This window comes from Leuciscus leuciscus, assembly GCF_965113295.1.
Source record: "Leuciscus leuciscus genome assembly, chromosome: 5".
Taxonomy (NCBI): Eukaryota; Metazoa; Chordata; class Actinopteri; order Cypriniformes; family Leuciscidae; genus Leuciscus; species Leuciscus leuciscus.
In genome coordinates this window covers 3,226,041-3,249,809 of record NC_138729.1, presented here as the reverse complement: position 1 = coordinate 3,249,809, position 23,769 = coordinate 3,226,041, and the positions used below count along the sequence as shown (strand labels likewise).

Genomic DNA, 23,769 nt, shown 5'->3' with positions numbered 1-23,769 from the left:
TTATTTGAATACGATTTTGTTTTTTCTCCAATGGGTTCCAATGTAGATTTGGACCCTATTGACTTTCATAGTATGGACAAACACAGTTGAAACTACAGAAGTAAGTCATACATGTTTGGATTGACATGAGGGTGAGTAAATGATGACAGATTATCATGGTTTAAGTAGAAAGTATGTGGTAAAGCGTCTGTGGCTAATCACTACATGTTGACTAATTACTGTATTTTGTGTCCTGAAGAAACCGGAAGTTACACGTGTGAGTATTGTGGGAAACAGTACAAATACTTCAACCCCTATCAGGAGCATGTGGCTCTTCACGCTCCGATGAGTAAGTCCTCACCTCACTTCAGTGTTTTGTGGTGTTTATCTGCGAATGGATGAAATAAAGCAGCGTAGACCTTATAGATTAGACACTCGCTGTAAATGATCTATAGCTCTAATCATTAAATATGGAGATTGTGGAAGCTTGTTCACGAAACTACTAGGAAACGCAATAACCAAGATCACAATTCCTGTTGTAAAAATGGCCAATCTGTCTGCAATGAACCTCAAATTGTTCCTGCACTCGCTGCAAAGCCTCTCCTATTATCTTCGTCCTTCGTCTCTCCTCTCATTTTTCTCTCAGTCCTGCGTTCAGTTTGACATTGAAAGCTATTTAAAGTGTGGTGAAAATATAGAAGTGGGTCAGAGAGACTGTAGTGATGCTACCAGAATTAAATTTCAATTTGTTTCGAAATTTGAAAGAGTCATGGTTTTGAAGGGGGATGCGAATTGTTTGGTAAAGCATGTTCTTTTTATTATCGGTAATTGATAAATACCTGTGATTTATTGTCAGTGAAACATGTTTGGTGATTAATCTTATGCATAGAAAACATTTCAGACTCTCTATTATTGGCTTAGTCATTGCCAGTAAATGTATTAAATATGGGAATTTATCACTTTTCTGTGATGCTTTTACTTCGCCCATCAGCATTTATCAAATAAGTTTCCACTTATCACTCTCAAATACGTTTTGTTGGAATGAGTTTGTTGTGTGTCACTTTCCATGAATAAGGTACCATTATTATTTTATTTTTTGGGGGCTGAAGTAAACAGAATGATTTTAAACCATTTAGCAGCGTTTTGATTTAATAAGTTCAGCAATCATTATAAAATGATTTAAGCTTAAATAGAAATATAGGTACTGGATGTGCGTTTTAATGACAAGATTTCTTGACACAGTTGCTATGGAAGCTTGTTTCCACCACAGAATAAAACATTTTAAATGATAATTGCAACTTTTTATCTCACAAATCTGACTCTATAACTCGCAATTGCAAGTTTACATCTCTCAATTCTGACTTTATATCTCACAATTCTTAGAATTCAATTAATAAAGTCAGATTTGTGAGATAGAAAAAAAATTAAGTCACAATTACTTTTTTTTATTATTATTATTATTTTTATTTATTTTTATCATGTGCTGATGTCAAACAATAGCGTTTTTTTTCTAAACTGCCAAGATGATTCTCACTTATCGTCCCCCATTTCCAGTTCAAACATCTGGATATCCTAATATTTACCTCAGAAGAAAAATTGCATGCATTTGATTTCTGATACTTGATGAACTCGTAAACATATTTTGTCTTCGCCTTTTAGTGATTTTCTCCACTTTTGATGCCAAAAATATGTAATTTATGTGATAAGTGCAGATGAGTTTTGGCGTGGGTGTTTGGGGGAATCGCTCCAAAAAAACAAACAAACAAACAACTAATTTGTAAACAACCCAACCTAAGAGCTTTATCATTTGACTTTGAAGAGTCCATATAAGGATTGATTAAAAATAAGAAATCGTTGATCCACATTGCGTAAACGCTAGGGGTGTAACGATACCGTCATGTCACGATTCGATACATATCACGATACTGAACTCACGATACGATATTATTTCGATACTCCCAGACATATGGTAAAAGGTTAACAAAAAATGAACTGTTGATTAAAATGCTAAATTTGGTGTTACATTGAGTGTGTAAATGAATAGGATTGGACTTGGTGCTGGAAACCCAAAGCACAGGACAATAGAGACACCAGAACAACAATATTCATGATTCTGAAGCTGAAAATACAGAATTATTTTAGACGAATATGCTTGCGCTCTGTCACTGACGAGATATATTTAAAATAATGTAGGCCACTTTTTACTGGTAACATCAGACATTTGGCATTATCAGAACCCACAAATATTCCCCCATTGCATTATTATACATTATGTTCAACATTATATATAGTTTAATGTAGTACTGACACCAAATCTCTGAAAACTGAAAAAAAAATGTATATACAATATATATTGTCACAATCCATGATACATATTTTTGTATTGCGATATATTGTTACACCACTAGTAATTAAACATCACTGTTTTGGGCAATGATTTTGGCCCTTCCAAATTTTTTTTATTAAATCTGTGCAAATCTCAATGGCATTTGCATCTTTGTTATGGGTACTCAGTTCTGGACATCGATCTGTATTTGTTTCTCTGAGCCAGACACCTGAGGAGCAATTGTCATGTGACTTGATCGCTCTAGAGCTGTAGGAAAATGTATATTAATATCTGATGGCAGCGCAAGAACATAGAGTTGCAAAACCTTCGACTATCATGAAATGTGAAAGGAAACAGACAGGAGAAAAAAAAGAGAAAAAAATCTATTTCAATTTTATAGGAGCCCTCCATAAATCAAGCACTGGTAAAACATCTAGTATATTATAATGAAATATTTTGAGATTTACAATTTGCTTGCCAAAAAAAAAGAAAAAAGAAAAAAGTTATTGATCAACTTACAATTCCCATAAATCAAAGAGAAATTGCTTTAGTTCCCTATTCATGGAAAGTGCCTGTTTTATTTTGAGCGATGCACTAAGGATGACAAAATTAGCATTTAGTTGTTATTTCTCAACTTTGACTGATTTGATTTTTGCACTGCAGAAGGAACTTATGGCCTTAAAATGGAAGGGAAAATGTCTAGCCAGTCAGGCCAGTCCAGTCGTGCAGACGTCAACAATTCCCAGAACTCCAGTGGTAAGTGACTTTGAAATCTTTGACCTTTGATTTTTGAATCTCGTAAAGTGTTTGCACTTTGCTCAGAGTGATATTTTACTGTCATAATCTGCAGGTCTGCAGTGTCTCTCTCCACAATCACATTGCTTCCCCTTTAAATGAACCATACACTGTAAAGAGGTTGCTGTAAATTTTACAGTAACTTACTGGCAGCTGGATGCCAGTAAGTTACTGTAAAATGTTTTACAGTATTATTACTGTATTTTCACTTACAGTATACTGTACCATTTACTGTAATTGCATTTACAGTATTATTACTGTATTTTCACTTACAGTATACTGTATCATTTACTGTACTTGCATTTACAGTATTATTACCGTATTTTCATTTACAGTATTAGTATTGTTTTTTGTTTGTTTTTTTCATTTAAATTTTCTTTTTTTAATTTATGTTTACCCCACCCCCCAAAAAATCACAATAACTCACAAACATTTGTCCTTATAATATTCTTTTTAATCGTTGAACATTTTGTTTTAGAAGTACAAATTACAAATCTTGACCTTTAGGAGCCACTAGCTGAAGAAAAAAAAAGGCAACATCTCCAAAGTCCATAGAATTAATCTCCTGGTGACCATTTATATCTGTAGCATGGCAAAAACTTACACACACTGAAAAGCAAAACAGGCCTTAAAACAATAAAATACAGTCAAAGTCAGTGTTGTGTTGTTACATTTCAGTAATTTTGCCAGTCAAAGTTGACAACCTCTCTGATGAGAAACACTGAGGGTTTCAGGCTGATGCTTTTCTTTGGACCTTTCCAGATTTCCATCTGATCTGTGCCTTTGGTGTTTGGTGCCATCAGGGTTGACTCTCAGAATGAACCTGCAAACACAAGCAGGGAAAAAATATATAATTTTTTCAGACCGGTGTTGGCAGAATTTTCCCTAACCCTCAAACTTGATGCTGCATGTACTTTGGCGTTAATAAAAGCACTACATCTGATTCTGAATCCACCTACAGTAGTGGTGGGGGAAAAATCGATTCTGTTCAGTGTCGCGATATTTTGCGCAAGCAATTATATTGATACAGTAGCGCAAAGTATTCCAATATAGGTTATAAGGCTGTGACGGTGGCAGTTTTTTTTACCACTGCGGTGGTAATGGACCAACTACCTGCAGTGGTTGGGGGGTTATTATGAAAATTGAAATAAAAAAATGTAGTTTATTCGACCAAAAAAGTCTTTATTTGAGCAATTCCGTCAAAGAAGCAACACAAAGCCTGTAAAGCATTCAAATACATATCAGTAAATATTAGAAACTTACATAATAGAAAAGTTAAATCTATAAAAAAAAAAAAAACTTTCGTTTAATACTTCCACACAAAGACACGTGATTCCACATGAAGCCATACCGCTCTGTGCTTTGAGAGGGATGACACGAGGAGGAAAGAGACCATCGATCTATTTTCTGATATCTTCATGTTTTCTACTTGTTGTAAAAGGTATGAAAAGTGAATTTAATCTTCCACAAGGGCAAGACATTTAAGCTATGTTTGAAATTGCGCTGCCAAAGAGAGCGAAACTAAAAATCAAATAAACTTGACGCGCCGTACATGTCTAATAACAAGCAAAAACTGTGTTGAAATGAATCTGACGTGCAAGTAAAAATGTAGGCTATCTGTCCTACAACGTTTTTCTACTTTACCACAGTAAAGAATGTGACTGTAATAGGCCTAAATAAAAGCGAACCAAGGAAGAAACGTTTATAATCCCCTTCGAAAATCGAGACGTAAGTGAAGATTTTGGGAAAAAAACAAGGTATTAAATGCAGGGATGAGTCACAATTTTTGGATATTCGATTAGTTTATTTAATTATAGAATTATAGTATATCGAATAGGTTGTGTAATTATTCTCTAAAATAAAATCTCCATGTTTTTGGTGCTAATGCGGTGGTGACGCGTTCATATAATTACGTTCTGTAATAAGGTCCTGTGTCCTGAATGTTCAAGGACAAAGTTTTTGCACTAGCCTCCAGTAAATGTGTAGAAGATGTTCACAGATTTAATGTGACATTTGTAGTGAGTTGAGCAGTCTTATTTTTTGGACATGAATCGCAATATATCGCAGAATCGAATCGCAATACTTGCTGTATCGCAATGTTAGGAAGCGCAATAATATTGAATTGTGGCCCAAATATCGCAATACTATCGAATCATCAAATTTTTGCCAATTTCCACCCCTAACCTACAGGGATGGTATTACCCCATAATACATTACATTAAAATCATTAAAGCTTCATTCTTTTTCAATATTCCTGTAGCTTAGATTTCCAGGGAATGGATAATTTAAATTAAACTTAATACAATGTAAGTTGCTTTGGATAAAAGTGACTTCCAAATGCATGCATGTAAATGTAATGTAATGTAAAAAAAAAAAAAAAAACATATATATATATATATATATATATATATATATATATATATATATATATATATATATATTGGTTTACCTGATTCTGCATTCGACAAAATAGACAGCTAATGCTGAAGAGTCGTCTGTTAGCAGTTGTAACTGGATGATGATTCTGCCCTTCATTGTCAGCATCCATGTTTTTGCTTTGAGAACAGACTCTCCTGAAACAGATAAAGTCACAGCAGCCTTTTAGTGTTATAGTTTACAGAAAAAAAAACTAAAATACAATAACAGAACTTATTACTAACAACAATAACATGTGGGGTGAAGATGAGGTAAGATATAATGTTGTATGGTGTTTATAGTTTTTAATCAATTAAACAACATTAAAAATATTAGTTAGCAAAACTTTGCTATATTGATAATGGTATATTGCTAACCCTTTCCTCCTCCTTCTCCTCTTCCTCCTCCAACGTCAACCCGTTCTGTGTATTAGTGGAGAGCGTCAGCAGTGATGTACAGTCCGGAGGGAATGGCCGATGCAAATTCAAAATAAAGAACAGAAAAGAACATGTTTGCCTGCTTAACTAATGCATACTTCAGCTAATTTAGTTGATGTCATCTTACTCACCTGTAGATGTTATCACCATTACGAAGGCAATCACAAAAAAGACTCCAAAATACACCTCCGACATTTCAGACGACATAATTCAGACCACAAACTTGAAAATAAAACAAAAGATGAAATTAACAATGGTGTTCGATAAAGGGTTAGTTTACTCAAAATTGTAAATTCTGTCACCATTTACTCACCCTCAACTTGTTCATAACTTCCATTAAATTATTTAATGTGCTGTATACAAAAGAAGATATTTTAAAGAACATGAGCAACCAAACAGTTACTGGTCCCCATTGACATCCAAAGTATTTTTTCTATTATAGAAGTCCATGCGGACCAGCCACTATTTACCAACATTATTCAAAATATCTTATTTTATATCTTAATAATATCTTATTTTACATAAATGTTCAGACGAAAGAACTTCATGCAAGTTTAGAACACGTTGTGGGCGAGTAAATGATGACATACATAATTTTCTGTTTAAGGTGTACTACGTTATCCCTTTAACTAAGTTTTACTCAGTATTTACGCTGTACATCTGCCAAAAAGTTGTGAAAGAGGAGACAGAACATACCAAAGTTATTATGCTTCTCTGTTTAATAAGTTTACTTCGGCTAATTTAGGTGAAGGTGACCATAACGTTACATACCAGTTGATGTTATCACAATGAAAAGGCTCCAACACACTCCATCGTTGCAGATGGCATTATCCAGATCACAAACCTGAAAATAAATCATATAGGCCTACGTGAAAATATTGTTTAAAACCCGCACTTTAACAAGGGTTTCGTCTATCTCACTTTACCTCAGTATTTCACGTTGAGTTCGCTGTTAGCTCGGTTAACGTTACCGTCGACTCCGCCCGCCTGATGAGCTAACTTGCGTTAAAGAGGCAGAGGAACACACAACCATTATTTTTTATAGTTTTAACTAAAGAATATTTCGGCTAATATAGGTGAACTTAACTTACTCACCAGTTAATATTATCACCGTGACAGCGACCCGGCCGACAGTCAGGAAAAAAGACAGTAATAAAGGCACCAAAAAAAACATTCTGACGACAGTCAGGAAAAAAAGACACTAAAACCATTCAGACGAAAACAAAACGATACATCATGTTAGTTTGCTGTTAACATAAGTAAAAACATTTGAAAATGTTTATTTTACATAAAATAGAAATTATATACTAACCTTTTTGGTGAGTTACATGATCTTTTGTCCGTGCATTAACTGCCACTTCACCCCTCAAAAAAACACTTGAAAAGAAATCCCTCTTGCCATTGGTCAGTTTTTCGCGGGCAAGTTCACTACTGTAAATTGATTTACAGTAGTGAAGAATTACAGTAGTGACCCTATATTTTCCCATAATCCTTTGCTGTTTACAGTAACATACTGTATACATATTTTACAGTATCTTACTGTACATATTACTGTAAAATACTGTTCAAATTACAGAAATCCGTTACAGTGTATCTTTTGCGGCTTCATGCACGTATTGATGCTTTCACTGGAAAATTAGTTTGATCCTTGTATTCACTATAATGTCTCTTAAAGGGCACATAATATTCAACACTTTTTCTTTTTCTCGTTTCTCAAGGTTGATTGCTTCAAAACAGTCGAATTACATTTTCAAAGTACATTTTCCAATAATTTTCGGACTCTTTAACAGGCGGTTTTCTATGCTACATTTCATTTATTTCTATATCTACAGTATGTGACCCCTGTTATGATTGGGTAACCTTTTTCACTTGTGAATTGTGTAACATCATTTGCTCACCGGTTGTGGGTTTGCCGCGCTGTCCAATATAATTTGTGCGGCTCCACTATTCATTTGCCAGGGCTGTATTGCATTGCAGCAGATTCATAAAACAAACTGCTTTGCCATTAAAATCAGACTAAAAGATCAGAAGACGGCACACCATTTGGCAGATTTTCAACTGGAGCTACATCTCTACAAACTAGGAAATTAAATTATATAAACATGAGCTTCAACTGTTCAAATACGAGTGTCAAACAAAATGGGTTTGATCAAAGCTGGAAAAGCCTCCAGTACATCGCCGCAGTGAATCACAGAAATCATGAGTGAACTACAGTAGAGAATAACGTACACCAACTCGCAACACACAAATGAGAGCCACTCCCGCTTAATATCCTGCCCTGTTTTCAAATGGAAGAGTTTATTGAAAATTTAGACAAAATCAACACAAAAAAGATCAGGCTTTTCTGACTCGTATTGTATGATATAGTGAAGAATATGCAACTCAAACGCACCCTGAACTTGTTTAGTCTCAAACAGAACAAAAATGTGCAATTTTGTGCAGTTGCTGATATTCCTATGTTTGTAATATAAATAAATCAGTGAGATCTTAATAACAGTACAGCTGATACTTACATAAACGCATATAAATATCATTCGTCACTCAATATCAGCCAATAATAATCTTAGTAAGATGATAAATGCTGTTTTATGATCAAAGCTCTGTAGTTTCAAAACTTATAATGCACCTCTAATAATATAATATAATAATCCTCTAAAGCCTGATGATCACATTTGAGACTCACGATTGAACGTGATTTTCTAAAAACAAATGTAATGTATTGATAATCAATTAGTTATACTACATATTGAAATATTACTGGCAGTACGTTATATAAAAATAAGTGAAGATTTCACAGCATAAAGACGTGAACCACAAACTGAATTTGGACGTTTTTAGAATTAGACTGCAGTTTAACTTGCTAAAAGGTATGATTTATCAATCAAACAACAGAACACGTAGTAGATTACTGGAATAACCATGTTTGATCATGTTGATCATTTAGATTCCTTAGAAATTTGATCAAATGATACAGTAGGCTTAAAGGGTAACTCAACCCCTGGTCAGAGCCTGACTCCACCCACTGGTAATATTTTAAAAATGCTGGGAAAGTAGGCAGATCCCAGCGGAGATAGAGGGGACGAACAGAGGGCGGGGCTGAGACTCGTTTCAATAGCGCGTGCTCTCTGTAGGCGCAGATGAGTTGCCATATGAGAACTTACATCTCTATCTTTTCATACAGATTACATAAACAGAGAATATTTGTTTTCGTTTTGAATTAGATAATTTAATAGCAGACACTTAAATGTTTATAAAGATATTGCTTATGCCTGTGTGACTAGTATTCGCTGAGTTTTAAGTTTAGAGACGTGCTCCAGAAAAAAGGTTCACGGAGACGCAGAGGCAGAAAGCACACCCTGTCTATTTTCTTTATTTTACAAAAGCACAATGTTCTGTTTCGATTGTAAGTGGACACATAAAAAAAAAAAAAAAGACATTTAGCAGTTTATTTTTACATATTTCTTAATTCTGTATGACCATAAATTAGTATTGTAAGTCTATTTTGCTGGTATGTGAAAAAAATGCGCCGGCGCATTTGTCGACCCGAGGATTAACTTTAGCCTAATAGGAAGGAACATAAATTGTGACTAAAAATATATGCTCACTCACATCAAGACGCCGCGGCAGTGATGGAGTCCATGCAGGAGGAGCAGCGTTTGGCACTGTGTCGCTTTTCAGCGCGAGCTGTTTGGAGAAGCTAAATAACGATATAAATGCTATGCTAACTAAATGCTAATATACGCTATCCTGATCATTTTCAATACTCGCAATTCCAACTCCTGACTCGCTACAGTGGTTTTGACGAAACAAGATGTTTTTATACCAGGGGCTGCCAAGGGCGTGTTGAGCTCGTACCTGCTTATGTCACACAGTACCACAACATCCACTAGGAAAATTCAACTGCAGTAGCCACCGTTCAACCTGAAGAGGGCAGCACTCAGACGGTTTTACACCATATATTGTAGAATTAAAACACTTTATACCCAAATGTCAAATATTTTACTTGAATCAATGAACAGCACTAATAAAACCCCAGTCCTACAAATCATTAACTAAAAATTGTTGTTTTAGGGTTTAGTTACCCTTTAATGTCCTACTTAAGTGTCCTAATAATTTTTGGGCCATGATATTATTTAACCCAGTCCCAGTGTTGCACTTTGCATGGAAGAGTACTCATCATAAAAAATAAAATGACATGAATTATTTGTCTTCCAGATACTCCAAACAGCCGGACCTATGCTTCCCTCCCCAGCCCTCAGAGTATGTATTGTGGAAATCAGTTTTACCTTTTTCATTTTCACTTGATATCACTCATTTCATGCTCCATGTAGTCTGTTTTTTTGTTTTTGTAAATCATGACTGACCTCACTCATGCCCATTTTTATGCCATTTGCATGGCTTTCAAACCTTGCAGGTTTCTTAACCTTTAAGTAAAAACCTTTCTCCTGAATGCCTGATGCTGACCTACATTTGTTAGCTGTATGTAGTGCTCTGATGTGAGGCTCTGTTATGAGAACATTGAGAGAAACTGGACGTTTCGTTCCAGAAACCTACACGTGTGGAGCCTGTGGAATTCAGTTCCAGTTTTACAACAACCTCCTGGAGCACATGCAGTCCCATGCTGGTGAGTGAGCCCAGAAAATGAAAACATTTTCAGCTGTGAGCTCATCCAAATTTGGACTCGCTCTGTTTTGTGTACATTATTTCTTTGCATCACCACTTGGGTAACAGTTCAATGCAAAGGGCACATTTTTACAGACTGTATAGTGTGTGCACTGCATATTGAGTTTGTTTCCATCATGTGCTTTTTACATCTGTAAACTATCTTAACATCTTTACTCATCACTTATTCATAGGCATGCATGTATCTGCGCAACTCCATAAAAACTCCACACAGTTTTATTTCTCGTCATTCATTTGTTCAAGCTCACACTCCCAACATTGCCATTTTGTTTAACACTGTCATCACAAAATATTTCAACCCAAATAAAATTCATCATTTACACACTGTTGTGTCATACCAAACTTCTATGATGTTTTCTTCAGCGGAACACAGAGGATATATTATCATATATTAAAGAATGTTTCAGCTGTTTTTGTTATTATGAAAGTCAATGGACCCCTAAAATGTTCAAGCTTTCAAGCCAAACAGACATGTATGCCTTTATTAATAAATCAAAACACTGATCATCACAAACGCACTCAATACACCGACAAATATGGCAACCTCAAATCTCAGCTAATGTCAAACCTGGTTCTCGCACATCACACGGCACACAAGGTTTGTTGTCACCATATTTGATTGTATGCATGCATTGATCAAGGATTTGATTCGGGAGTGAATAAAAGCTTACATTTCTGTTTAAAAATCTGTTAAAAAAGTGATTGTCACTTCAGAAGACTACGTGGATCAATTTCACACTACCTTTATTTTGATTTCGGAGATGAACGTTCAGTCACGTTGAGTTATAACATGGACAAAAACAGCTGAAACAATTTTCAAAATATCTTCTTTTGTGTTCAACAGAAGAAAAGAAAAGAATAAGTTTGGAACGGCATGAGGGTGAGTAAATGATGACAACATTTTCATTTCTAGGTGAAAATTGTGTTTCCAGGCCAGGAAAAGTCTTGGAAATGTCTGCAGTGACAAGAAAGAAAATGTGGTTTACCACTAAAATATTTAGCGGGCTTAAGAGGGTTATTTGCACATTGAGTGTCTTTCAAATTAATTGGTTTCAAACAAAAATCTATGGAAAATCTATATATCTATGAAATGTGTTGGTTAATTTTATAATGCTCAGGTCAATTATGCAGATTATCTATCAAAATCAACTCTATTCTTTGTGGACCTTGATCAATTAATCATTCTAATTTCTGATTTCTAAGTTGTTTTTACTCCAGTGTATTTCTCTTGTTGGTTTTCATTGAATACCTTCACTTTTTCCAAGAATGAGTACATAACGTGTTGTCTTTATTCCTTTTATTCCACTTTTAGCTGATAATGAGAACCATGTTAAAGATGATTCTCCGAAGCCTTCCCAAGCGCCTGTGGCCACACAGGAGCAGATGTGGAAATCTCCTCAGCAGGCACAACAGAGGAACCACGTACCACCGTCTTTTCGTGAGTTATTTCTTACCACCACTATCAGAATCCGGAAAATGTTTCAGTAAAAAGTGTTGATGTTAAAGTTTGTTTGTTCCAAAGTAAATTAAAGGTGCAGTAAGCAATTTCTGAAAAATGTTGTGGAAAGTGGATCAGACCAAGCACCAAAACACACTTGTAGCCAATCAGGAGAAGGGGGCGTATCCACTCGTGTTTGGGGAGGAGAGTGAGTGAGCCAGTTGGCAGTAGGGGACGTGTCCACTCATGATGGGGGAGGAGAGAAATTGAGCCAATCAGCAGTAGGGGGCGTGTCCACTCATGATGGGGGAGGAGAGTGAGCCAATCAGTAGTAGGGGGCGTGTCACTCATGATGGGGAGGAGAGAGAGTGAGCCAATCAGCAGTAGGGGGCATGTCCACTCATGATGGGGGAGGAGAGAGAGTGAGCAAATCAGCAGTAAGGGGGCGTGTCCACTCATGATGGGGGAGGAGAGTGAGTGAGCCAATCGGCAGTAGGGGACATGTCCACTCATGATGGGGAGGAGAGAGAGTGAGCCAATCAGCAGTAGGGGGCGTGTCCACTCATGATAGGGGAGGAGAGAGAGTGAGCCAATCAGCGGTAGGGGGCGTGTCCACACGATTGGGCAGGAGAGAGCCAATCAGCAGTAGGGGCGTGTCCACTCATGGTTGGGGAGGCGAGAGTGAGCCAATCAGCAGTAGGGGGCGTGTCCACTCGTGGTTGGGGAGGGGAGAGAGTGAGCCAATCAGCAGTAAGGGGCATGTCCACTCATGATGGGTGGGAGAGAGAGTGAACAAGCAGGAGATTTGAAGAAAGACTGTAGAAAGAGAGGTGGTTGAGAGACATTACAAAAGAGTAAACGTCAGATCAATATCACTGGAAAAGAAGGTTTAAGAACAGCCAAGAGCTTTAGGAACCGCGTTAATGTATTAGAAAAGCTTTCCAACGCTTGAGTGACCTAAGCAGGAAGGCCTGTAAAAAGATGCTGAGGTTGCGTTATATCTGCTCTGTACATGAGTACCGAACCAAGATATGCGGTTGTTGTAATGTTAGCTATAGTAACAGGACAGTTTTGAATGTCATTAGCTGGGTTTACATCCAAACGTGAAGTGAATCTTTTCAAAGTTCGCAAAAAAACAAATTCGAATTAGGCTGTTCCCATCAAGTTGTTCAAGTGGATGATGGTGGTATTGGTAACCTAGTAACCAACAGTAAATTAAACCCCATCAGCGGAAACAGTAGTGATGTGTCGTTCCACTCTATGAGCTGGCTCCTTTAAGTGAACGTGAGAGTCGGTTCCCGTCTGAATAATATGATTATCCTTTCGTACACTGCTCAGCCATATGTCAAGTAGTCACTAGATGAATGTTATTTTGATGTGCATGTGCGTGCCATTGCGTGTGATGACATTTCCCCGGCGCTCTCGATTCGTCTCACGCACAATACAGTTGGCTACAGATTAACATAACACACACTAAAGTCACTGCATGGAGTGCGTGTGGTCGAGCAGTTTGGTGAAAAGATCATCCTTAATATCGGGTGAGAAAACAAGATGAGTAACAAACGCAAATGAAGTAGCATTTTGATGCATTTTAATAGACAACATAAAGGCAGAATGTAGAATTTGTAACGTACAACCTTATAGGTTTAAATGTTTTCTGTTTTTAGTGTGATTTGCTTGGGATGGTTTTATTTAGAATAGTTCAATATAAATAAAATGTTCTGTACACGTGTTTGATAGTTTTACATTAGCCTATACGTCCCCCCCCCTTATTACTGGTCAAATGATCCGGTTCCCTAAAATGAGCCGGAATTCCCATCATGAGGAAACAACCTATTAGTCACGTGGGTTTAATGTTCGCTACGTCAGAATTTATTCAGCAAATGCATTTCCATCTCCCATTATTCACATGAACTCTTTTTCGCACAAGTCAAAAACCACCTCAAGCCAGCGTAAAAACTAATTTGCGAATAAAGGGATTTTTCCCCCGAAATTTGGCGTTTCCATCACTTGTTTCTAGGGCTGCAACTAACGATTATTTTGATAATCGATTAATCGGACGATTATTTTTTCGATTAATCGGATAAAAGGTTTTTTTCCATTTAATTACGTTTTTTTGTTTATTATAACTAAATAAAACCCTAAATCGGGGTATTTATGTGTAAAAGTGTACTTTAAAAAGTGCAAAAGCCACACATTGAGTTTTACTAATATACTCTTTAATTTTGACATAGTGGCAACACTTGTCCATATATCAGTAGTTAAAGCCATTCTGCTGTTGGTGGTGTTTATAGAACTCTTAATTTTTGGGAATGCCTCCTGGTACTTCCTCTCCATTAATTTTGTGAAATATATAATTTAAATTTTATTTTAAATTAAATGAATTATAAGGATATATTGATAAATTAAATATAGAAAGACTGAAAACAAGCATGTGAACGTAGTAGAGCCGCAGTGGATCGCGTTTGAAAAACAATTAAAACTTAATAGTAGACAAATGCTATAAAAAGAGAGTGGGATGGAGGTACGCAGCAAGCTAACAGGCTTGATTAAAAGGACAGGGAAAATGATGCATTAGTGCACAAGCATTCGCTGAAAACCACTGCCTACAGTGACTAAAAAACAATATTTTACTGCTGCTGTTATTAACTGCCTTTATATTTAGTGCTTCACTTTGTAAACACCATTTAATTTAACCTATTTCTGCGGTAGCGCTATTTTAATCCATCACTTATGTTGCGAGCGAACTGATTGCGCAACCTGACGCTCGAGACAAAATACATCTAGTGTGACTGTCCCGAAGTTAGTAAACAAAGCTGTTTACACGGTAGCATTGAATTAAACTAGACTATACCATTTTCACATCTTCATATAATGAGGATATACAGTTTTTGCTTAGCGTGCTGATGTTTCACCTTCATCCGTGACACCAACGTGTTTCCTCTTCATGTGTTCGTGCATCACTGTGGTACTTCCATGCCACACAAGCTCAGCGTTGCATAACTTGCAGGTTACAATCTAAATTTGCTGCATTTAATGTAAAATGCTCCCATGCTTTAGTTTAGATGACTTGGGACGCAAACTTTTTTTTCTGCCGCCGGTTGATCTGTACTCTCTGCCATTTCGCGTGTGACTGTGTTGTCATGAAAGTGACGTCATCAGTAAACGCTCCCCTTGACGTGAGCAGACCAACTAATCGACAATGACATTCGTTGACAACGATTTTCATAATCGATTATTATCGATTTTATCGATTAGTTGTTGCAGCCCTACTTGTTTCGGATCCGATACTTCAAAATGCGCATAAAAAAGGGGGATGGAAACATAGCTATTGTTTGTCTGGAGCTGCTGGCGGCTAATACTGAACTCTTACTTGTATAAACTTGTACTAGTACTATATACTTACATTTTTTGCTTTGCTTCAGCTATTATAAAGAGACATCCAATCTTGCATTGTGTATTTTTTGCATTTTTGGGGGCGGAGCAATGAAGGGAGGGGTGTGTTTGTTTGGGTTTGTATCAAATATCAACAGTGTTTCTCAGAAATTGCTTACTGCAACTTTAATGTAGGTGTCCTTATTGATTTCCTACGTTTATTTAAAAATTGGAGGTGACTCAGATTAATCCACAACACACACTTTTCAAGATTTATCTACAGATTTTTAAAATGCCATACCGTAAAACTTCAAATAATAGACTTTTATAACTTTTATTTTCCCAAATCGCTGAACTGCACAGGCTTGTATTTGAGACAGGCTTCTATATGAGACAGGCCTTTAATTTAGTGTAGAGATGTTGTTGAGTGTAGGCCTAGAGATAAAGATCCAAATAGCATAGACTGATAGACAGTAGGAGGTTACCAAATCTGTGTTTGTCTTAAACAAATCAGTTAATGTAAGAATTAGCCTACTATATTTCCGAATGTCTAAAGGGGGTCGCACACCAGACGAGAAGCGCAGCGCCACGTCTTTAAAATTCGAACACATTATTCTCTATGAGTGTACATTCTCAAATCGTCGTCAATGTATACTGACTTCACCCTGTACTACAATATACATTCAGTTTTACACTCATTTACAGAAATCAGCTGCTTGAATGAAAATTGCTGATGTTATCGGATTTTCAGGTGATATTCTCAGTTCATTCAGTTAACGGACGCTCTGAGGTAAAGTGAATTCAGACTGCAGACTAAGCAACGATTGTATTTAATTGTACAGTACAATCATAACAGTACAGATATTAATTCCATAATAACGCGTCTGGTGTGCGATACCTCGAGTTGTCATAGACGCGGCGCTGCACTTCTCTTACGGTGTGCGACCCCCTTTAGATTATTGGCAGCATAAAAAAACGAAACGATGTGACAGCCATGGGCTGAACAATACAAGTTACCGGTAATATCCATCGAGCCTATGAACTAGTTGCCCGAAACACATCAACAAGAAAGAATGAAGGCTACCCTGTAAAACAACTGCAATCATGTGATACAAAAGTACCCTATTCATCACTATCATCATCACCGCGATCCTCAACTACAAATTCATTGGCGAATTCCTCCTCCTCGTCGCTCTCCTCCACTTCTCCGGCCTCCGCTAACTCTGCCTGCCTTGCTGGCGCTAACAGCTCCCGCTCAGATGCGCAGGGCTCTCTTGCGTGCGCAATCTGCTACATAGAACTGGCTTAAACAGACGATCTGACAGGTTTAGAAGATTAAATACAACCCGAAACTAAAAAAACAGACCAGGCCTCTATTTGAGACCGGCCTTTATTTATCCAAACCTGTAGCCACACCAGGCGTGTAAAAGAGACAGGCGTCTATTTGGGACTCGGCTATTATTTGAAGTTTTACGGTATATATCCTTCCTAGGTATCTTGTGTTACTCTTGTATGTGCCCCAGCAATATTTTACTGTACTTTTGTTTTCATATGATGGATTGCAACTGTTGCTGTTATGTATGGATGTTTTGTAAGGTCACTTAACGTGTCGAGATAACAAACTAATTAAATTGTCTTGTTCTGCTTTTGCAGAGAACAGATTACTCCCAGAAAAGGAGAGACAACAAGTGGCTGAACGTCTACTGAGAGTAATGTGCGTAGACCTTGGCCTTCTTGGCGTACTCAGCAGCAAAGACTTCCTAAAACTTGCGCAGACCCTGGTGGACACAGGTTCACGTAACGGGGCCTACTCCATTCGTGAAGCCCTGGGAGATATGAGCTCGTTGGCATTAAAACAGCTCCCCCGTATGTACAATCAGGTCAAAGTGAAAGTCACCTGCGCCCTGGGTTCTAACTCTTCATTGGGCATTGCAGTGACCTGCCATTCTCAGACTATAGGACCAGACTCCTGCTATTTGCTAACAGCGTATCAAGTAGAGGGTGTGCGACTCCGACGCTATGTGCTGGGACTCAAGGAGGCCTCTTTAAGGGAGAGTCCTGAGCAGATACACCACTGGGTCCAGAATGTTCTGTCGGAGTTTGTCATGTCAGAAATCCGCACGGTCTACGTGACAGAGCCACGCTTGTCTTCTCTGGCCTTTTGCGGTCGCACCGGAGTTGGCCTTCGCTGCGCAGGTTGCTCTCTAACTGCCACGGTTCAGGCTGTTCTCGGTCGTCGCAGCCTGCAAGCACGAGGGCTCCATGAACTAGGTGAGCTTTTGGCTACGTGTCGCGACATTGCTGCAACGACCAGCTTTAGTAATGAAGGGAAAGCTGGGGAAGAGTCTACTGCTCCGCCCTGTTGGGATTCAGTCGCAGAGGCTTTGCTCAAGGTTCACGAGAACTTCGAGGCCACTTGCGAAGCGTACGGCCGTTCGAAGAGCACAGTGCCACTATTGCAAGGCCTGAATAAGCACCTTCTTGGCACGCTTGCATGTTTGCTTGCACCGCTAAGACAGGCAGCGCAGGAGCTGAGTGTGGAACGCTGCCCCACAATCCAACACGTCCTTCCCGTCTACCTCCGTCTTGAAAAACTTTTCACCTCTAAAGCCGGTGAAGTGGGTGCTGGCAGTAAGCTTTGCCACTACTTCCTAGAAGCCCTGAAGGAGAACTTCAAAGTGGAACGTATCCATCAAGTCGCAATGATCCTGGATCCGCAGCTGAAGCTGCGGCCAGTCCCCGCGTATCAGCACGAGGATATTATCTCAAGGGTGTGTGACATGGCTGCTAATATGAGGGAAGCGGGAAGCGGTGGTTCTGCAGGTACTTCTGTGGATGAGCGGGATGGCGAAGGGCTGTCAGCACCCAAGCGTGGCCGTCTGGACTGTGGATTAGAGAGGCCATCGTGTGATGCTGAAGAGCCACAGGTACGAAAAGAGTTGTTCCAGTACCTCGGTGAGCCACTGTTCAGTGGCACAGGTGACCTGCTGCAGTACTGGAGTTCGGTCATGGACAGATACCCCAGGCTGTCGCGGTTAGCGCTGTGGTTGTTGGCTGTACCGGCTGTAGCTGTGCATGGGGAGTGTGTGAGCATATGCGAGCAGACCTTAGCTATGAAGAAAAAGCAGCAGGTCTCTGCGGAAGAGATGAACAAGCTGGTCTTCCTCAAGAGTAATTTCGCTTGAGTCGGCTCAGGGCTTTCAGCTAATGGCACCATAGACTGTTTGAAATGGAGACTTTTTGAAGCAGATGTACCGTCACTTCTCTTTACCCCTTCCGAAAATCCTGATTTACCGTAAGTGTCTATCAATGTGGCACATGATAGAGATTTAGAAAGGAAAGGTACATTGACAATTACTTCTCAAACACCCCTTCAGTCCATAGCTTGACTTTGGCAAGGACAACAGAGCAACTCGATGAAAATACAGTCTGCCCGTGGACACGGATGTGAACTTGTGTTTTCGATGTTTCAGTTGAACTACCACTTAAATTTGTGATGTTTTTAACAGTATGTGGTTCATCCATCCTTCTTTTCTTTCTGTGAACCCATCTGAAATTCAGTTAATGGATTATTGAAATTACTTTCAACTTTCCATCTAGAGAAGGAAAAAACGGGGTACTTAGAAAAAGCCATTTTTTTTGCAACAACGCCTTTATGAAAACCACAAACACTCTTTGCTGTGACAGCTGAACAATACCTCTCTTTAGCAGTTTATTAGTGGGCAGGTCAAGCTGTAGAGGTGTAAGTCTTGTCTTAGCCAGGCCCTGATTCAATAATCTCAGTTAACCGGTTTGAGTGTGTTAAGCTCTTGTTCAGACTCAGGAGTTTTAGCCCAGCAGAACTCAAATTTATACTTGGGTCACACATAAGTAAACTGTTTTGCAATTATTTATTTTAATTCTTTGTCAGTTCTCACAATAACGTTGCAATAAATGTTCCGTAGCAGAAGTTATACTCTCAAGCTGACTTCGATGCCTTGCACCTTTGTAGCAACCTTTTTCCCCATTACAGCTCACTGGGATCATTTCCTTCTACAATACAATCTGCAATACCTGAAACGGCCACTTAAACCCCAAGATTGGATTTCCAATAATATTGGGTTATGGAAGTGTATGGGAATGATCTGATGTTGTGTAAAGTTCTGGTCCAGTTGATCTGATTATCTTTTTTTTATTATTATTATTTTTTTAATCTTTTTTTTCTGAAAAAGTGGGAATAGGGCTATGAAATGCAGAAACTGACTGTCTCTCACTGTCTCAGTACGAACCTCGCTGAACAGAAGCAGCTGATTGCATTATTGTTTGAATGCATTTTAAGAGGATAAAGCTAAACAAATATTTCATTATTTATGCACTGGATTTCTCTTATTATTTTCCTCATTTATCTTCAGCAGGTAATTAGATTAGAGATAACATTAACTAGAGAAAACTTTGCCTAGATTAGGACCAAAGTATGGTTTAAAAGTAGTTTGTCATTGTGAATAATTGCCGTTTCCAAACAAATTTGTAGAGTTATCTCATAAAACTCATGCTTCCTCATAACTGTTTCGCCCTCATAAATTTCCACTGCCTTTGAACAACTGTTTATTTCAAAATTGTTCAAGTCAACGAACAGAAGTAACGATTTTCACTTCCATGATAAAATAAATGATCTTCAAGAGTATTTTGCAGTAGTTTTTCCAAGGGAAGGTGTGATTTAGTATTATATAGTTTGTCTTGTTAATGCCTTGAACATCTTTGTGATTATACAGATATGCATGCAGACAATATAAGAGTTTTTTATCTTTAATAAAGTGGCAGAGATCTACAGACGTATAGTCTACGTTCACACAACAGCAGAATACAGTTGTCAGTCCTGTTTTGAGTGCTAAATCTGGTTCCGTTCATTCACCGATCAGTTATAAAAGCGTGAGCACCGCATTGTTACAAAAGGGATTAACTCAGATTTGCAGGAGTCGCAACCAAATTAACAGTTCAGTTATGTGTGCTAAAGGAACAAAACAGCAGTCAAGTAGTTGTCAATCACACTGAAATGGGTTTAGCATGAGGTGTGCGCTTGGGCCCGTTGACCTCTCAGGTTATGCATAATGGTATCGTGTGGTGGGACAGAGAGGGACTAAAGTCTACAAGGGGAAAAACAGAACTGAAGAGTTTTTGACCACATATATGAATTGTTTCAAGTAAATACTAAATCTTGAAGATATTTGCATGCCTAAATGGGGACTGACTTTGGTTACCTGTCATTATTCTCTGCTGTTGTAGGTACAAAACAATTTGAAAAGTCACACCAAATGCGGTTGTTAATCCCAAACACTCGATGGTACGCATCCCAACATTTTGGAATTGACTGAGATAACCAGAGCAAACACTCGTTTTGGTCTCATGATTGTGAACAAGAAACATGTATAACAAGAGTTTAAACTATTTGGTGTCCACTATGTTTGACCAAAGATTAGCGACCAAAGACACATAATATTGTGCAATTTTAACTAAACCACCATTGACAAAGGCGCTTGGTGTTTTCTTAATACTCGTGAAGCTGCTGGTTTTAAATGGCATGCTCTTTTTTTTTTTGGTTTATTTTGCCGTAGAGAGAGAGACTTGTCAAAATGTTCAAATGAGTCAAAACATGTACCTCTTTACCTGTCATTTTCTTGTAGAGACTGTTACACTTTTAATTGTGTCATTGACAACAAGTTGTTCGTTTCTTTTTTTGTGCATACCATTTGGATTTAATGGTAATGCTGTTGTCAATACCTGACATTTTTCAGTAGTCAAGTCAGTTGTAGAGTGGATTATTACTAATAATAATTAATTATTATTAGATGAAGTCCGAGGTGACAACTGAAATTTCTTGCTTCTGACCTCAATGTGAATCACATTACACCACAAGATGGTGCCATGACCCACAATGAATATTTCATGTTCACATGCCAAAAAAGTCATGAACACTAAATCAGAGGTCTTCAACCCTGTTCTGGGGATCCACTGTCCTGCAGTTTCACTTCAACCCTAATCAAACACACCTTAACCAGCTAATCAAGCTCTTCAGGATCATCGAAAATCACAAGCGGAAGCAGGCTGGATATAGGCAGTGTTTAAGTCCACTTTTTTATGCCCTTGCCTCACTCACTTCCGCCCATCTTGTTCACTCGGATGCAAGTCATTTTACCTTGCAATCGTGATGCATTGTGGTCTATGGATCTGCCTGAAGTGTACATATGAGTAGACTCACTACCTCTTTGAAAATCAAGGGGTCAAGGGTCTGTCCAAATAAACTTCCCTCGTCCACTTGACGAAGCTGAACGCACTTCAAAATGGCGGCATTGGAAGTGCATAGAGAAGTTCATGAGTGTATGTCCAAAAGTGGAGTTAAACGCAGCAATAAACGTTGCAGAGCAGTGGGTCTCCAGGAGCAAGGTTGAAGACCTCAGCCCTAAATGCTAGGGTTAACTTTAAAACGACAAGTGGAAACAAAAAACAAAAAATCAAGGAATCTTTGTATATTTCATTAGGCTATAAATTTAATGTTTTGCAATGCTCGTCTGTCTCCGCCATCTTTGAAATATCTTTTTAATAAGACCAAGATAATTGATCTAGGTTGACTGATGTCAGACTTTAAGCATCGTTCATTATTTTCAAAGTAGGAGTCTGGCAGTCTGGCTCCAACACAAAGCACTCAACAAAGGAATAACAACCGTATTTAGCTCAAATGTGTTCGTAGCCATTGTGTGAACGCAGCCGTAGGGCCTGAATTGCTTAAAGTTAGCATGAAACAGAATTTGCAATAGTCGTTTCTTCCCTACTGTGACTATCCGAGTGAAACGGCTTCTGGAACGGGGTTAAAAAAAAAAGGCCAGGGCTTGATTTTGTCAATGGGGACTTGATTGGATGGTTTGTGGTTTGCTATTGGTGGATCTCATGTGAGTGACAGGTTGCCCCGCCCTCGCGCCAGTAAACACGTTATCAGAGAAGAAATGTCACTGCCAGAGGGAGGGGAAGTTACGATGGTTGCGAGACACATGAATTAAAAAAAAATTATGACATGCGTGGATAATTTATATAAAACACTGCAATATTCCACAAAAAAAAAAAAAAGAAAGGATTTCATGGTGACTTTAAGAATTTAGTTCATACAAAACCGAGCAGGGACGCATGTTGATCAGACTTGGTATCTCACATAACCCAAAATACAGATGATGATACTGGCTAGCATGTGCAGAAATGTTCATAATATGTAAAAACTATTTTGATAAACCTGGCCCAGAAATATAAACAGCTGCTTTTGAATATTGTCGTCTTTCTCTGTCACCACAAGAGGGCAGAAGTGTCTCAGAAATCTGTCTTTGCAAAGAGTCTCCAAACATCTTACCTCTGTTTTCTAATCAAACATTTCAACTATTTTGATAAACTCAGTCTATGAATATGTCGGACTTCATGAAGGTGTCTTGTTTTGTTTTTTTCTTGTTTGTTTTTTTCTGGACGAATGTGTGCATTTCTGGGGAAACATGAAAACTGTTAAAATGCTCTTGAGCAGCAGTCAAGTTTGTGTTGACAAATACTAATCTCTGAAAGTATAAAACACTGTTTAAATCACAACTATTTATGGATGTACAACATTAATTAGTATCACTCATTGTTTGTCTGAGAAGGTTATTATTTTTTTTATTTTTTTCATTGTAGTCCAGCCTACATTTGTCTTTGACAGGCATTTTTCTGATTTGGTGTATTGAGTTGTTTCAGCTGTAGGTCTAATTTATACTTTTTTAACAACACTATTTTTCTAAACATGACTGATAGAGTTTTCTCTCCTTATCAACTGTCAGTAGTACACTGCGCTGTTCTCAGAATCTATCTACTCCTGTAGTATGTGCTGTGTGAATAAAATATTCTCAAACAAGCCAAAAAAAGAAGAAGTTTAGTCTTTGTTTTAGATGGTCACTCTTTATATTTCATTATTTCACCCAAAAATGAAAATTATCCCATAATTGACTCACCCTCAAGCCATTTATCGTTCACTCAAACACAATCGGAGATATATTAAAAACATATCCTGGCTCTTCCAAGCTCTATAATGGGAGTGATTTTGTAAGAAAAGTATCCATTATATCTTTATAAACTGACTTCTGACCTGACATATTGACGAACGCGGAAGTGCATAAAATCGACCTATTATACATTTTAAACCCAAAACTTGATGTTGATTAATGAAAGTTCATGTCCATGTTATGTACCAACTACCCAAGTATCTACCAAGTAATTGCTACAATTTTGTAAATTTTTTTTTACATTTTACATTTTACGGTATTTTACGTGAGCAT

The 23,769-nt window shown here is 37.9% G+C and overlaps 1 protein-coding gene and 1 long non-coding RNA gene across 7 annotated transcripts in view; one reads left to right on the top strand and one right to left on the bottom strand.

Annotated features, from left to right (window-relative positions):
- The window catches only part of znf618 (zinc finger protein 618), a 49,168-nt gene extending 25,820 nt beyond the window's left edge, over window positions 1-23,348 (top strand). For 2 of the 3 annotated variants that reach the window (XM_082170502.1, XM_082170503.1), the window contains exons 8-14: window positions 239-328; window positions 2,969-3,061; window positions 10,168-10,212; window positions 10,499-10,576; window positions 11,480-11,515; window positions 11,948-12,073; window positions 17,102-23,348. In XM_082170502.1, the coding sequence (XP_082026628.1) occupies window positions 239-328; window positions 2,969-3,061; window positions 10,168-10,212; window positions 10,499-10,576; window positions 11,480-11,515; window positions 11,948-12,073; window positions 17,102-18,633 (2,000 nt within the window). In that variant the 3' untranslated portion in view covers window positions 18,634-23,348. The remainder of the gene's footprint in view (window positions 1-238; window positions 329-2,968; window positions 3,062-10,167; window positions 10,213-10,498; window positions 10,577-11,479; window positions 11,516-11,947; window positions 12,074-17,101) is intronic. The other variant, XM_082170504.1, reaches the window with a different exon arrangement.
- On the bottom strand, window positions 3,533-7,524 carry LOC309499337. Of its 4 annotated transcripts, none has more exons than XR_014206204.1 (7): window positions 7,265-7,524; window positions 7,048-7,153; window positions 6,879-6,951; window positions 6,724-6,796; window positions 5,893-6,174; window positions 5,550-5,673; window positions 3,533-3,923 (listed from the first exon to the last, which is right to left on the bottom strand). It is a non-coding gene; the product is annotated as an uncharacterized lncRNA (long non-coding RNA). The 4 variants fall into 4 exon arrangements; XR_014206205.1 differs by having other exon boundaries at window positions 6,879-6,947; XR_014206206.1 differs by having other exon boundaries at window positions 7,048-7,523.
- Window positions 23,349-23,769: the final 421 nt, after the last annotated feature.